This window comes from Cervus elaphus, chromosome 15 (genome assembly GCF_910594005.1).
Source record: "Cervus elaphus chromosome 15, mCerEla1.1, whole genome shotgun sequence".
NCBI lineage: Eukaryota > Metazoa > Chordata > Mammalia > Artiodactyla > Cervidae > Cervus > Cervus elaphus.
The window spans coordinates 24,607,864-24,620,805 of NC_057829.1; the positions used below are offsets into that span (position 1 = coordinate 24,607,864).

The 12,942-nt window shown below is 33.3% G+C and overlaps 1 protein-coding gene across 2 annotated transcripts in view; it reads right to left on the bottom strand.

Annotated features, from left to right (window-relative positions):
- Positions 1–220: 220 nt before the first annotated feature.
- The window catches only part of SLC25A16 (solute carrier family 25 member 16), a 28,868-nt gene continuing 16,146 nt past the window's right edge, over positions 221–12,942 (bottom strand). For both annotated transcript variants that reach the window (XM_043926361.1, XM_043926362.1), the window contains 5 exons: positions 12,040–12,161; positions 11,728–11,794; positions 7,308–7,470; positions 3,373–3,441; positions 221–1,875 (listed from right to left, as the gene is read on the bottom strand). In XM_043926361.1, coding sequence (XP_043782296.1) covers positions 1,719–1,875; positions 3,373–3,441; positions 7,308–7,470; positions 11,728–11,794; positions 12,040–12,161 — 578 coding nt within the window. In that variant the 3' untranslated portion in view covers positions 221–1,718. The remainder of the gene's footprint in view (positions 1,876–3,372; positions 3,442–7,307; positions 7,471–11,727; positions 11,795–12,039; positions 12,162–12,942) is intronic.

Here is a 12,942-nt window from a genome sequence, read left to right on the forward strand (position 1 = left end):
ACCAAAAGGCAAGAAAAGAATTACAATGGCAATCAAAACAGACATAGTCGATCTTCAAATGCAAGATAATCTATCAAGATTCACTTTGAGTTATCAATCTGAAATAAATTAGATATAAATACTGTCATTATTTTAAGTATTCTTCCATTTTAAGTATTCTTCCATTCTGACCGATTATGTTTATTTATGCTTCAATAGTGTAAATAGTTAAAAGAGAGGATTAATTGTTGAAATATGAATAAAATTTATTTTTAATAACCTAGATACTCTATAACAGACATAGAATGCAAATTTTTATTTAAAAAAATATTTGCAGTCCTCCTTTATTGATAACATAACTGAGATACTGATTTTATACATTTAAATTATCTTGAGATTTGATAGCAGTATTTAGCTACAGTGTAGCCCACAAATGAAAATATACAAAATAGTTTTAGGAACACATGTACACCTGTGGGTATACTTATATATCATACAAAGATAAACATTTATTGTAAAATAAAGACTTTGAAAATGAAACCAGTTCATATAATTTCACCAAGATATGACAAGAAATCTTTATGCAAAAAAATAAAAATTGAAACAAAAATAACACTTTCAACTTAGTTTTCTAATGCCTTAAAAATCATATTAATTCTACAAATTGCTATTTTGGAGGACAGAACTATAACTGTTCCCCTCTCATTTTTTGTCATGCTTACAATAAAACATAAAAAAGTACTCTGAACATAATAAATGGAATTCTTACATTTTAAACCATTTTACTATAAAGGATAGCAATTCAGATCATGTTTTACAGTTCTACTTAAGTTTATATTGCACTAAAATTATTTTATGTGGAAGAACTAGTTGATGTGTCATAACATAATACCTTGGAAACATTCTTCAACATTCACATCTATATTAATGGATATTTCACAGTCCACTTAAATAAATTTTCTAACATACACCAAATCATCTAACAAAAACAAATCTATAATGCTAATTTGTTTTGAGAGCAAAGATATTCAATATTTATTATTACTGCTCTTGGGAAATACACTGAAATTTAAAAACATACTTAAATCACTCAGAAACTGGTACTAACATTTAAGCAAGACCTGAAAATTTGTGACTTACTGATGAATGCCTACATGGCTACTTTTTGAACACAGTATTTATCAAAAATGAAATGAAAAAGTGTTTGTCCTTTTATCCAGTGGAGCAGAATGATGAGAAGAGACATATTATAAATAATACTTCAATGCTGGCTTCTAACCTATGTTTCATATGACTTAAAATTTCAGTTCTCATCATTCCACTGTAATATAACCAAGCATGTTTATTATAATAACAAAAACCAATGTTACAGCCTTTGAAAATCATGATTAAAATTAAAAGCTTGGAATAGCATAATAAAACTAACGGCAACCTCTTAAATTCATTTCAAGTTAGTTCTACTTTCAAATAACACTTTAAAATGGTTTCCAGTAACCTTACTGATTAACCAGCATCAGCTTAGGAATTTTTTTTTGCAATGTTCTAAAATATAACTACTGGCATCAAAAAGTATAGTAAGCACTTTTGATCTGTGATGAATAGAAAAATCAAGTACTGAAATACCAGTGGTTCCTGTGACAGGGTAAATATCCCCCTTCAAGTAACATTCTCCCCCAATTAAATTAACATTTTATTTTTCCCTCTGAGAGGTTATTAAGGAAAAGAAATCATGATTTTCTTTAATTGAGGTGAAAAAACTGCTTCATAAGTTCATATGTTGTAAAAGCCACTGCCTGAGAAGGAACGCAGCGAATGTAATTAAGAGATAAACCACGATATAATCCTTTTCGGATTCCATGGTGTCCATAGACATACTTCATAGTCTCCCGCATGGTACTGAAAGAGAATGATAAAATGATGACACCTTTATGCCCAGTCATGAAGAGACAACTTCAGGATCATAACAGCATTTTTTTAAAAGAAGCTAAAATTCTGTCTTGAGTAGCTTTTGGAAAGCAAGTGTTAAAACAAGCTAAAAATTAACAATAAAACAGAATTCATTCCGAACAAGTTCAAAGCATTATGCATAGAATTTTGGGGTTCATTAATACAATATATTTTGTTTGTATTATGTCTGTGACATTTACTAGCAACACAATTTCATAATAATATTTGAAATACTGATGTAGTCTTTTTAAAGGATATATGAACAGTTGCCCTTTAAGCTCTCATTTCTGCTCAAGTTGTATGCTATAATGAGCAGATGTTATAGAACTAAAGCTTGAAGTACCGTCTTTCAGATTTCAGCAATAAAGACTTTCTTGTTTCAGTGTTCTTTCCTTTCAAACCAACATTTTGGGCTTTGTCTTTCTCTTTCAATATGCAATGTGGACTGAAATCGTCAAAAAAATATTTTGGGTGAATAAAGGCAACTCAAGTTCCTGAATAAATATTCTGCTCTTTCCCTGAGGGACAAAACATCACCAAACAGAATGATTCGAAAGTTATAAATTATAGAAAATTCTCTAGTGCTATGCTGTGCAATAGTGTTAGCCACTAACCATATGTGGCTACTGAGTACATGAAACTCAGTGGCAAATCCAAAACTGAGATGTGCCGTGAGTATAAAATACCCCCTGGATTTCAAATATGTAGTATTTTTTTAAGGGAGTAAAAATATAAATAAATAAAAAGGATGTAAAATAAGATAACAAAGTGATAAATTTTAGATATATTGGTTTAAATAAAATATTTTAAAACAATTTCATCTGTTTCTTTTTATACCTTTTAAATGTGGTTACCAGAAAAATTTAACTTACAAATGTGATTCCCATTATATTTCTATTTAACAGAGCTGCTCTAAAATGACTTTTTTTTTTTTTTTTGGCTTCCTGCCTTGCTGGATTTTAGTTCCCCAATCAGGGGTCGAACCTAGGCCCCCACAGTGAAACTCTGAGTCCTAACCACTGGACTGCCAGGGAATTCCCTAAAATAAAATTTTAATAGGAGGATTGAAAAGTGAAAGTGTTAGTTGCTCAGTCAGGTTCTACTCTTTGCAACCCCATGGACTGTAGCCTGCCAGGCTCCTCTGTCCATGGAATTCTCCAGGCAAGAATACTGGAGTGGGTATTTCCTTCTCCAGAGGATTTTCCCAACCCAGGGACTGAACCCGAGTCTCCTGCATTGCAGGCAAATTCTTTACCGTCTGAGCCACCAGGGAAACCCAATAGGAGGATTAGGACCTGATTAAATTCTTATAAAGTTAACCAAAGCACACTATGGGAGATAAAATTAAATCTCTAGACTACTTGTGAGATCAGAGTCCTATCTCCCTACTTATTTTACACATTACATTTCCTAAAGAAATTGAACGATGACAAATGCAAAACTTACAGGCACTTTTCAAATTCTGGAAGAACAGTTCCTAACTGCATTCGCCGACGTGTTACATCAAATGGGTAGCTAAAAGAAGAAAAAGAAGGACTTAAAAACGATTTTTAATTTTCTACTCAGCAATTATTGAATACAAAGTCCTATGTATGCTAGGAAATAATGTGTTCCTCTTCCCTGATTGTTTTGTCTAACCTGGGAGTCAGGATATAGGCACATGAATAAAACCAAATAACAAAAGCGAGGTCTCTTTGCACTTTGCAGAAGTGGTTCTCTTGGGTTTGGTGATTCTTCTCTTTCATCACCCAATGTCAAGTCCTATTTATTCCCCAAAGCAAAATGAAATGCTACTTCCTGAAGAAATAAACTGAGTACTTCCCATGGCTGTAACCCTAAGACATGGTTTCTTAACTTTGTCACTATTGCCATTTGGATTGGATGACGCTTAGTTGTGGGGGCTGTCTGGTGCAGTAGGACGTGTAGGTACATCTCTGGCTTCTGCCCAATAGCGGCCAGTAGCACACCCCCAACCATAATGACCAAAAATGTCTCCAGACATTACTAAACATCCACTGGAGGCAAAACCACCCCCAGTTAAGAATCACTACCCTGAGAGTACTCAGCAAGTGCCCTTGTATACTGTAGGCCAACAAAAATTCTCCTTAAGGGCTAAAATTAACAATACAGATAATTGTATTTAGAGGACAGAAGTAATTTTATGTGGAAAGATTGCCTAGTTCTGTAACTCTGTATGGTGGGACAAATGTTAACCTGACTTACTGTCATGATCATTTTGCCATATATACAAATATCAAATCATTATGTTATATGCCAGAAAGTAATATAATATGTCAATTATACCTCTACTTACAAATTTTTAGATTCTCTGAAATATACAAAAGTAATCTCTTTGGAGTAGGACTCAGGTGATTTTTTTTTATTATATTTTTAGGGCTGATATTGACTACTTAGGTCCTGTGCTAAGCAAGGTAAAGTATATTATTTCATCCCATCTTTACATAATTGCGTGAGATAGGTACTCTTATCTCAATGTTAAGAAAATTGAGTCTTAGAGGCAGTTTCCCTGCCATAAAACTGCTTTCTACTTTCCTATTCAAAGCTCTCATTCATATATATATATATACACATATATATATAAAGTGAAAGTCGCTCAGTCATGTCCAACTCTTTGTGATCCCATGGACTATACACTCTGTGGAATTCTCTAGGCCAGAATACTGGAGTGGGTAGCCTTTCCCTTCACCAGGGGATCTTCCCATCCCAGGGATTGAGCCCAGGTCTCCTGTATTGCAGGTGGATTCTTTACCAGCTGAGCCACACGTTATAAATACATATATAATATACACATAATGATATATAACAAAAATAAGTATATACTTCTATATACATTTAAATTTACCATGCAATAGTCATAATCAAAAAACCACCCATATACCAACCAAACAGCTTAAGAAATAACACTAGTAATAGATGAAGTGCCCTATACATCTCAATAGCATCTCCATGAATTACCAATCTTTTTTTTTTTTTTTTGACCCTGCCTCAAGGCTTGCAGGATCTTGGTTTCCTAACCAGGGAACAAACCTGTGCCCCCTGCAGTGAAAGCGCAGACTTCTAACCACTGGACCCCCAGGGAACTCCCCTCCATGAATCATCTTTAAAAAAAAAATCATTTATTTATTTGGCTGTGTCGGATCTTAGCTGCAGCGCGTGGGATCTTCAATCTTTGTTGCAGGATCTTTAGTTGGGACATGTGAACTCTCAGTTGCAGCACAAAGGATCTAGTTTCCTGATCAGAGATCAAACCTGGGTACCTGCCAGAGCATTCCCACGAACTATCTTTTAATGGGAGGTGGAGAGATGAAAAAATTTTGTGGGGAATAAAGGGACCAAAACCTCAACCTGAACAATTCAGTCTCTAAGCAGAAAAAGATGTGTTTGGGTAGAAGAAATTGACTAATAGGGAGAAAGTATGAAGATGGACACAACTGAGTGACTGAACTGAACTGAACTGAGCTGAAGAAGACAATATTCAAGGATCAGAACGAGGCAAGTAACAATGGGAAAGAAAGAAAACAGCATTTCAGGCAATGTTCTTACGTAAAAAATTGCAAAGCTGTTTGGATATGTACAATGTGAAAAATGATTTCAAGGTATTATCAGGACTATAAGATTAATGGTTATCAATAACAATAGGAAAGTTGGGGGCTCAAGACAGACACGAAAAAGAAAACAAGAAAGCAGTATATAAATTATGGAGTTTGCACTGACGACAGAAGTCCAGGCGGAAACACCCAAGAGGTTACCAGAGGGAACCGGTATGAAGATGTCAATAAAATTAGTTATCTGTACAGAGGGTGACCTTTGAATCCTTAAAGATAGATGAGCTACTCTAGATGTTTACAGGAAGAGCAACGGACTGAAGTCTGGCAAGGTCTTAACAGTATCAGCTCAGATAGGCAGGAGGAGGAAAACAGGAATCAGCAAGGTACCTGGAAAGGGAAAGGTGGGAGGATGACGGCCAAGACAGGGCACCGCTTACAAAGACCAAGGAAACAAAACAACTAGAAAGAGGATAAAGGCACTGAGAAGAGCCACTGCATCTGTAAGAGTCAATGCACGTAGAACACGAAGAGAAGTGGAAAAGAGAAGACAGATTTTAAGGCTCTAAACTGGAAGTAAATAATAAAGAAAAGGGCAGTAAAACCAAGAAGAGAATACAGAATAGCTAAAGGTGAGCATTCTCTGCAAATGAACAAGGTTCCACAGCTACATTTCTAAAAGTAAACTATACTTTTTTCTTTACCTTCAACCTCATCTGCTCCTACAAAGTATACTGAGTCTACTTTCACAAAAGTAATCCTTAATTGTAAAATTCAATGAACACCTTACCTTTCAGTACTTATCTTACTTTGACTTTTCTTTTTTCCATTGGATACTATTTTTTTTTGAGCCTTTGTGACTCTAGTACTTCCTGTTGTCTTCCTGTTTTTCAGGATACTCCTCAGTCACAGAAATCTTTCCTTCTTCCTGTTCTTGAAATGTTCCTGCCTCATAGTATCCCAGCCTCATTTTATCTCATCTATCCAATCTCTCTTGGTCTACAGAAATTGTTTGAACCCTCCTTTCCATTATACTTTCCACCTAATTTATCTATGTCCCTAACTGGTTATTGTTTAGTTGCTAAGCCATGTCCCACTCGTTTGTGACCCCATGGACTGTAACCCATCAGGCTTCTCTGTCCATGGGATTTCCCAGGCAAGAATACTGGAGTAGGTTGCCATTTCTTTCTCCAGGGGACCTTCCTGACCCAGGGATGGAACCTGCATCTCCTGCTTGGCAGGTAGATTATTTACCACTGAGCCCCCTGGTAAGTCCCATATCCCTAATAAAACTTATATTAATATAGAATTCCCTTGATTGCTACTGTCTCAATAAGAGTATGAGCTACTTGAGGCAACAATTTTGTTCTTCCATCAGTGAAAATCCCAATGCTTAGCATAGTTTCTGGCACAAAGCAGGTCTTTAAGATTTACTGCAAGAAAAGTTGTGCCCACACACACACACACACATACACATACATGATAAATGGCTCAAATTTCAGAAGCCTCATATGGGCGAATTCATAAGAAAACATGGCTGAAGACTATATTCAGTGTTTCTTTCTAGCTTTCCTTTTCCTTTCTTTTAAAATCCACAGAAACTGAGTAGGTTCAAACTAATTTGGACACTTTGGCACAAACTTATTTATAATATGCTTTAAGGGCAGGCACATGGGGAAAATGTATTAAATTAATATCTATATTTTTCAAGGGATCCTGTTTTTAATAATCTATTAGAAAAAAATAAAATAACTAACCAATGCTAAAAATCAGGCTTGGATAAACGTATTTGACTTAAGTTAATTAGAAACTTACGATATTGTCTGTGCTATTGCTCCAGCAACACCACCACAAAGTAAGTTTATGTGAGTTTTCAAAACTAAGACATTAGGATTGTCTGATGAAGGTCTGCCAAGAAGGGTGGGAGCATAGGAAAGCCCAACACTCTTTAAGGTACCAAAAGTAAAAAATGAAACACCTGAAAGACAAAATATAAATTCACCACCATGCTTAACAGAATGTAAGCTGTGATAAGACACCATTCCTACATAATAAACCAATTAACTCAAGGAACTAACTATGCATTTCCTGATTTCCAATATTTGGCTTAATCTAAGATGAAAAGATTTAATTAATGTTTATAAATAACCTAAAGACAACAAAATTACCACCTATAAAAAATTACAGCATTGGTTTTTCACACACTAGGATAATGTTCAGTTCACTGAATAAAGGTAGTAGTTGAGTATGAATAGAATTAACATGAATAGAATTAACAGTTTTATAAGATTTCACATAAGCAAAAATTAATGATTAGTAATTTTAAATAAATATGACATATTTATAATAATGATGATAATGTAAGGAAGAGGCAACAAATTTAGAAGTGATAAAGCATTATTTCATTCAGTGTCTAATTTTGTCTTCAAGGAATAGCTATGACAATGAGTGACCCAGAAGACACATGGAATCTAATTAATACTGAGTTAAGTTATTGATAATGTGCAATTGGTACTGGCTGAATATGTACATGATTTATTTTATAATAGAAACATTAAAAGTCATATGTTAAAAAAATAAAAAGCAAAATTCAAGCATTCCTATCAACCCAACATTACTCAAGATATCTTGATATCTACTAAATTTTAAAAACATATTTAAAAAGATACTTAATGCTTAAGAACAAATAAGCCCTAACAAAAATTCAGTCTAGGATAATAACTCAATATATGCATTTATTCTTTATATAAAATTCTTATGAACTTATAGTATTTAATAATGATGATATACAACTTTAGAATACTCATATACTTTTTTATATTTGGGAAATCTATTCACCAAACTTAAACACAGAAACTGTAACTACAAAAAAAGGTCACAACAAGGAAATATCATAGAAAATCAAACACAAGTAGGAAAAAAATTGAAATACCAAATTATGTAGAATGGTATTCAGTGAAATATGACAAAATTTTTTAACATGTGAATAGTATTCAGAAATATGAAAAAGACTTGGGAAACTGGAAAAATTAAGAAACAAAATTATGTACATGCAATAACAATGTAAAAAATGTTTCAAAAATAAAACTAAAAACAAAAAATTAGAAAGAGAAGAAAGTATAGTAAAAAAACTAAAGCGTTCTGATTCCAGCATAATTGCAATGAAGGTATTCCAAGAGTCTTCATCATTACAGAACAACTATATTCATTGTTGGGCTTATAGAAAGGAATCCCTAGTTTCTAGGAATCCCTAGCAGCACCACCTTCCAAAAATATAATCTGAGGTCCACTTGAGAGTTGTGGTGGCCCATGACATAAGTGGAGTGACTCTACATTTTGATACCAACAGTCAAGCCATTGAGACAGATCCTGCCGTTGAGCCTTGAGAAGATGGAATCACTGGGTCAGAAACTCAAATTAAGATCAAGTAACATGTTGGACTTCCCTGGTAGCCCTGTGGCTAAGACTCCGCACTTCCAGTGCAGAGGCCATGGGTTCAATCCCTGGTTGGGGAACTAAGATCCCACATGCCATGTGATGTGACCAAAAAAAAAGGTAATAGAAACTCATAGTTAAAGACCACCCGAGGGAAAAAACCTCACAGGAAATAACAAACTAAATAAACAAAGACCACCAAGCATAGGAGGAGGCAAATAAACTTCTATACTTATAAAAATTTGGGGAGTAAGGATTCAGGAAAATAAGCAAACAAGATAAGAAAGGAATAAAAAGAAACATAAAAAGAAAAACAACAAGTGGAAATCAACATCAAGGTAAAGAAACAAGTCCAAATATATCAATAATCACAATAACCATTAAGTAGACCAACTGGCAATTAAAGATTTTACTGACCGGATTAAAAAAAAAATTCAGCTATATGATGATTACAAAATAAATACCTAAAACAAAAACATGAGAAAGTAGAAAATGAAGGGATGAAGAAAGATAACCCAGGCAAATATTAACTTGGATCTAGGTGAAAAAATTATGAATTCGGGGAATTTGAACAATGACAACATACTAGATAACATTAAGAAAGTTTCATAATGGTAAAACAAATACCATATGATAGCACTTCTATGTGGAATCTAAAAGATGACATAAATGAACCTATCTAAGAAACAAAATCAGAGACACAGAGACTGGTGGTTCCCAGGGGAGAGGGGCTTGGGGGAAGGAAGACTGGAGTTAGCAGTTTCAAGCTTTTATATATAGAACAGATAAACAAGGTCCTACTGTATAGTACAGAGAACTATATTAAATTCCTATGATAACCCACAATGGAAAAGAATATATTTTAAAAAAAGAATTTAAAAAAAAGTTTCATAATGGTCTGTGGTTATACTTGTGAAAAAAAAAAGCATAGAGCTGAATACTGGAAGTATTGTGGGTGAAATATAATAAAGTGAATTTGCTTTAAAAAATTTTGGGGGGTAAAAGGTGAAGAGAGTAAGGAATGGGAATAGATGAAAAAAGATACGTCATCAGGTGACCACTATGAAGTTAGATGGGTACATGGTGGTTCATTATACTACTGCCAGTTTTTGAATATGTTTGAAATTTTCCAATTTTAAGTAAAAACAAATGAATAAAATGAGAAAGTCAAAGGATGAAACTAAAGCAGGTAGTTAAGGCAAAAAAAAAAAAGCAGGTAGTTAAGGCAAAAAAACCCAAAGGCCAAAAATTAATGAGGTAACACACAATTGAAGAATTAACCCAAGAGAAAAGAGATGATTAATGCATGAACAAGAATCTATGAAATGGAAAATAAAGGTAGACTAGATAAGAGAAAGAAAGCCAAAATTGATTCATTATAAAATCAGATAACTGATAAAAGAAATAAGAAAACAACATAACTACAGATAAAGCAGATGTGAAAAAAATATGAAGAAATAAGGAGAACCTTTTGCCAAGAAAGTTGAAAACAAACACAAAACAGTCAAGTTCAAAATGGTAAAGAAAGGTATGAATTACCAAAACTCACTCACAGAGACAGAAAACCTAAATGGTCATATAACCTATATGGTCATATAACCATTCAAGAAATTAAACCAGTATTTAAAAATCATCTCACAATAAAAACTTTCAAGAAACAGATAATTCTAATAATTTTATACAAATTGTTCCTGAGGATGGAAATGAGGAAATACTCTTCAACTCATTCTATGAGACCTATGTAACCATGACACCCAAAACCACACAAGGATGTTACAAGAAGAGAAAATTACAAACTAATCTCAGATCTCATAAATATAGATGTAAAACTTCTAAAAACAATTAGTGCATGGAATCCAATAGGATATAAAAAGATCACTGTATCATAACCAATTTGGGCTGACATTAGAACATCTATTAAAGTCATTCATCAAATTAATAGATTAAATGAAAAAACTTATCATTTCAGTAAATGTAGAAAAGGGTGTCTGATAAGATTCAACACCAGTTCAGATAAAAATTCTTACCATACTACCTCAACATGATAAATAATACATTAGGCTAAATAAATAGCTAAATAAATACTAGAAACATTTCCTTTAAAATTCAGTAATGAGCCAAAATGCCAACTATCACCACTTTTATTCACTGATGTACTGTAGATCCTTAGCTAGAACAAGATAAACATAAACAGACAAATAATGATTTGAACTGAAGTGAGAAAAATGATGTTATTTGCACAGGATGTGATAGTCCACACAGGAAATCCAAAGCACTTACATGGTAACTGGCTATAATACCAACAAGTAGAATGGCTAGCTATAAAATCATATAAAAATTAAATCAAGCAATAAACTGAAAACATAATGTTTTTAAAAGACACAACAATGCTTATAAGGTGCCTATAAATATATCTAACAAAAAATGTCCAAGCTCTGTATGCAATTTCATTCAGAATTCCAACAAAGACTTTTGTACAACATCAAAAAATGATTCTAAAATGCATGTGGAATAGCAAGATATCTACAGTCCTTACATTACTCGGAAAAAAGAAACATAAGGTCAAGGGACTTATCCTACCAAATATAAGGACTTATTATAAAACTGCACTCTATTATTGTTTTAAGAAGTAACACTACAGATCATTGGGGAAAGAAGAAATTATTTAATCAATGGTTATGCTTAGAAAGGAAAAAAGCAATTCTGGATAGATTAGGGGCTTAAATAATAAATGCTCAACTTTAAAATCATTCCTACAACAAAATGAAAAAGCCAAAATGTTGCCAAATTTAAAACATACCTGCATATGGAGCCATTCCTAATATAGTAGGCATCAAGCCTCTGTAAAATCCAAGGAAACCACCTTCCTTTTGCATGAAGAAAAATTAGAATTAAAATTACATTGAGCTCATTATGACAAATGCAAAAGAACAAAAGCACACATTATAATGGAAATATTATCCTGGACCCACACTAAAACACAGATATGTTTTCATAATTATTATTAATGTTAATAATTACAAGTAAAACAAAAACTACTTAGGTAACATTAAAAATAATTGCCTAAGTATAAAAGGGCATGTTATAGACAAGAAAAGTAAAAATGAAATACCTTTGCATAAATCGTTTTGAATGCATGAATAATTCCTGTATAAGTGTGTTCCCCTTTCACCTGGAATGCTAGGCGTACTCGAACCATGTCAAGAGGGTAAGTACAGATAACTGCTGTCATACCTGAAAAGAAAGTAGAAACTTAAAATGTGTAAGAATCAGTTTATATATATATATATCTTTCCTATCATTAGTAATGGCTCAAATTATATAGTAATGATGAAAACCCAATGAAATCAAAGATACTATTACTGACAGAATTATATAATAATATCATCAGCTAAAAACCATCTTTTCAAATTCTTCCCACTGTGAAGTTAAAGTGTTAGCACCAAAAGAGTACAGTGTTACTGGATCATGAGTATTTTAAAAATTCTATTACTTGTCAGATAAGATATCAGAAAAGAAAAACTGACTATCTCCATAGCAGTAAGCAGGACATTTGACTTTTTACTTATTTTTTTCTAATCCCAAAATGGTGATATGCTTAACTCACCTAAAGAATTCTTTTAAAAATAAAATAAGGGCACTTTTTTTTTGTTTGTTTTGTTTTTGAAGGGCACTTTTTAAAAAAAATTCAAAGCATAATCAGTATCTTCTTTTTAAAATTTAAGTAAGGGGAATTCCCTGGTAGTCCAGTGGTTAGGACTCCAGCTCTTACTGCCAAGGGCCTGGATTCAATTCCTGATCAGTGAACTAAGATACCCTGTGGCATGACAGGAAAAAAAAAATCTGAAAAATAAATAATATTTAGACAAATTTGTTACTGACTAAACATAGTAAGGGGCTTCCCTGATAGCTCAGCTGGTAAAGAATCCATCTGCAATGTGGGAAACCTGGGTTCAATCCCTGTGTTGGGAAGATCCCCTGGAAAAGGGAACGGCTACCCACTCCAGTATTCTGG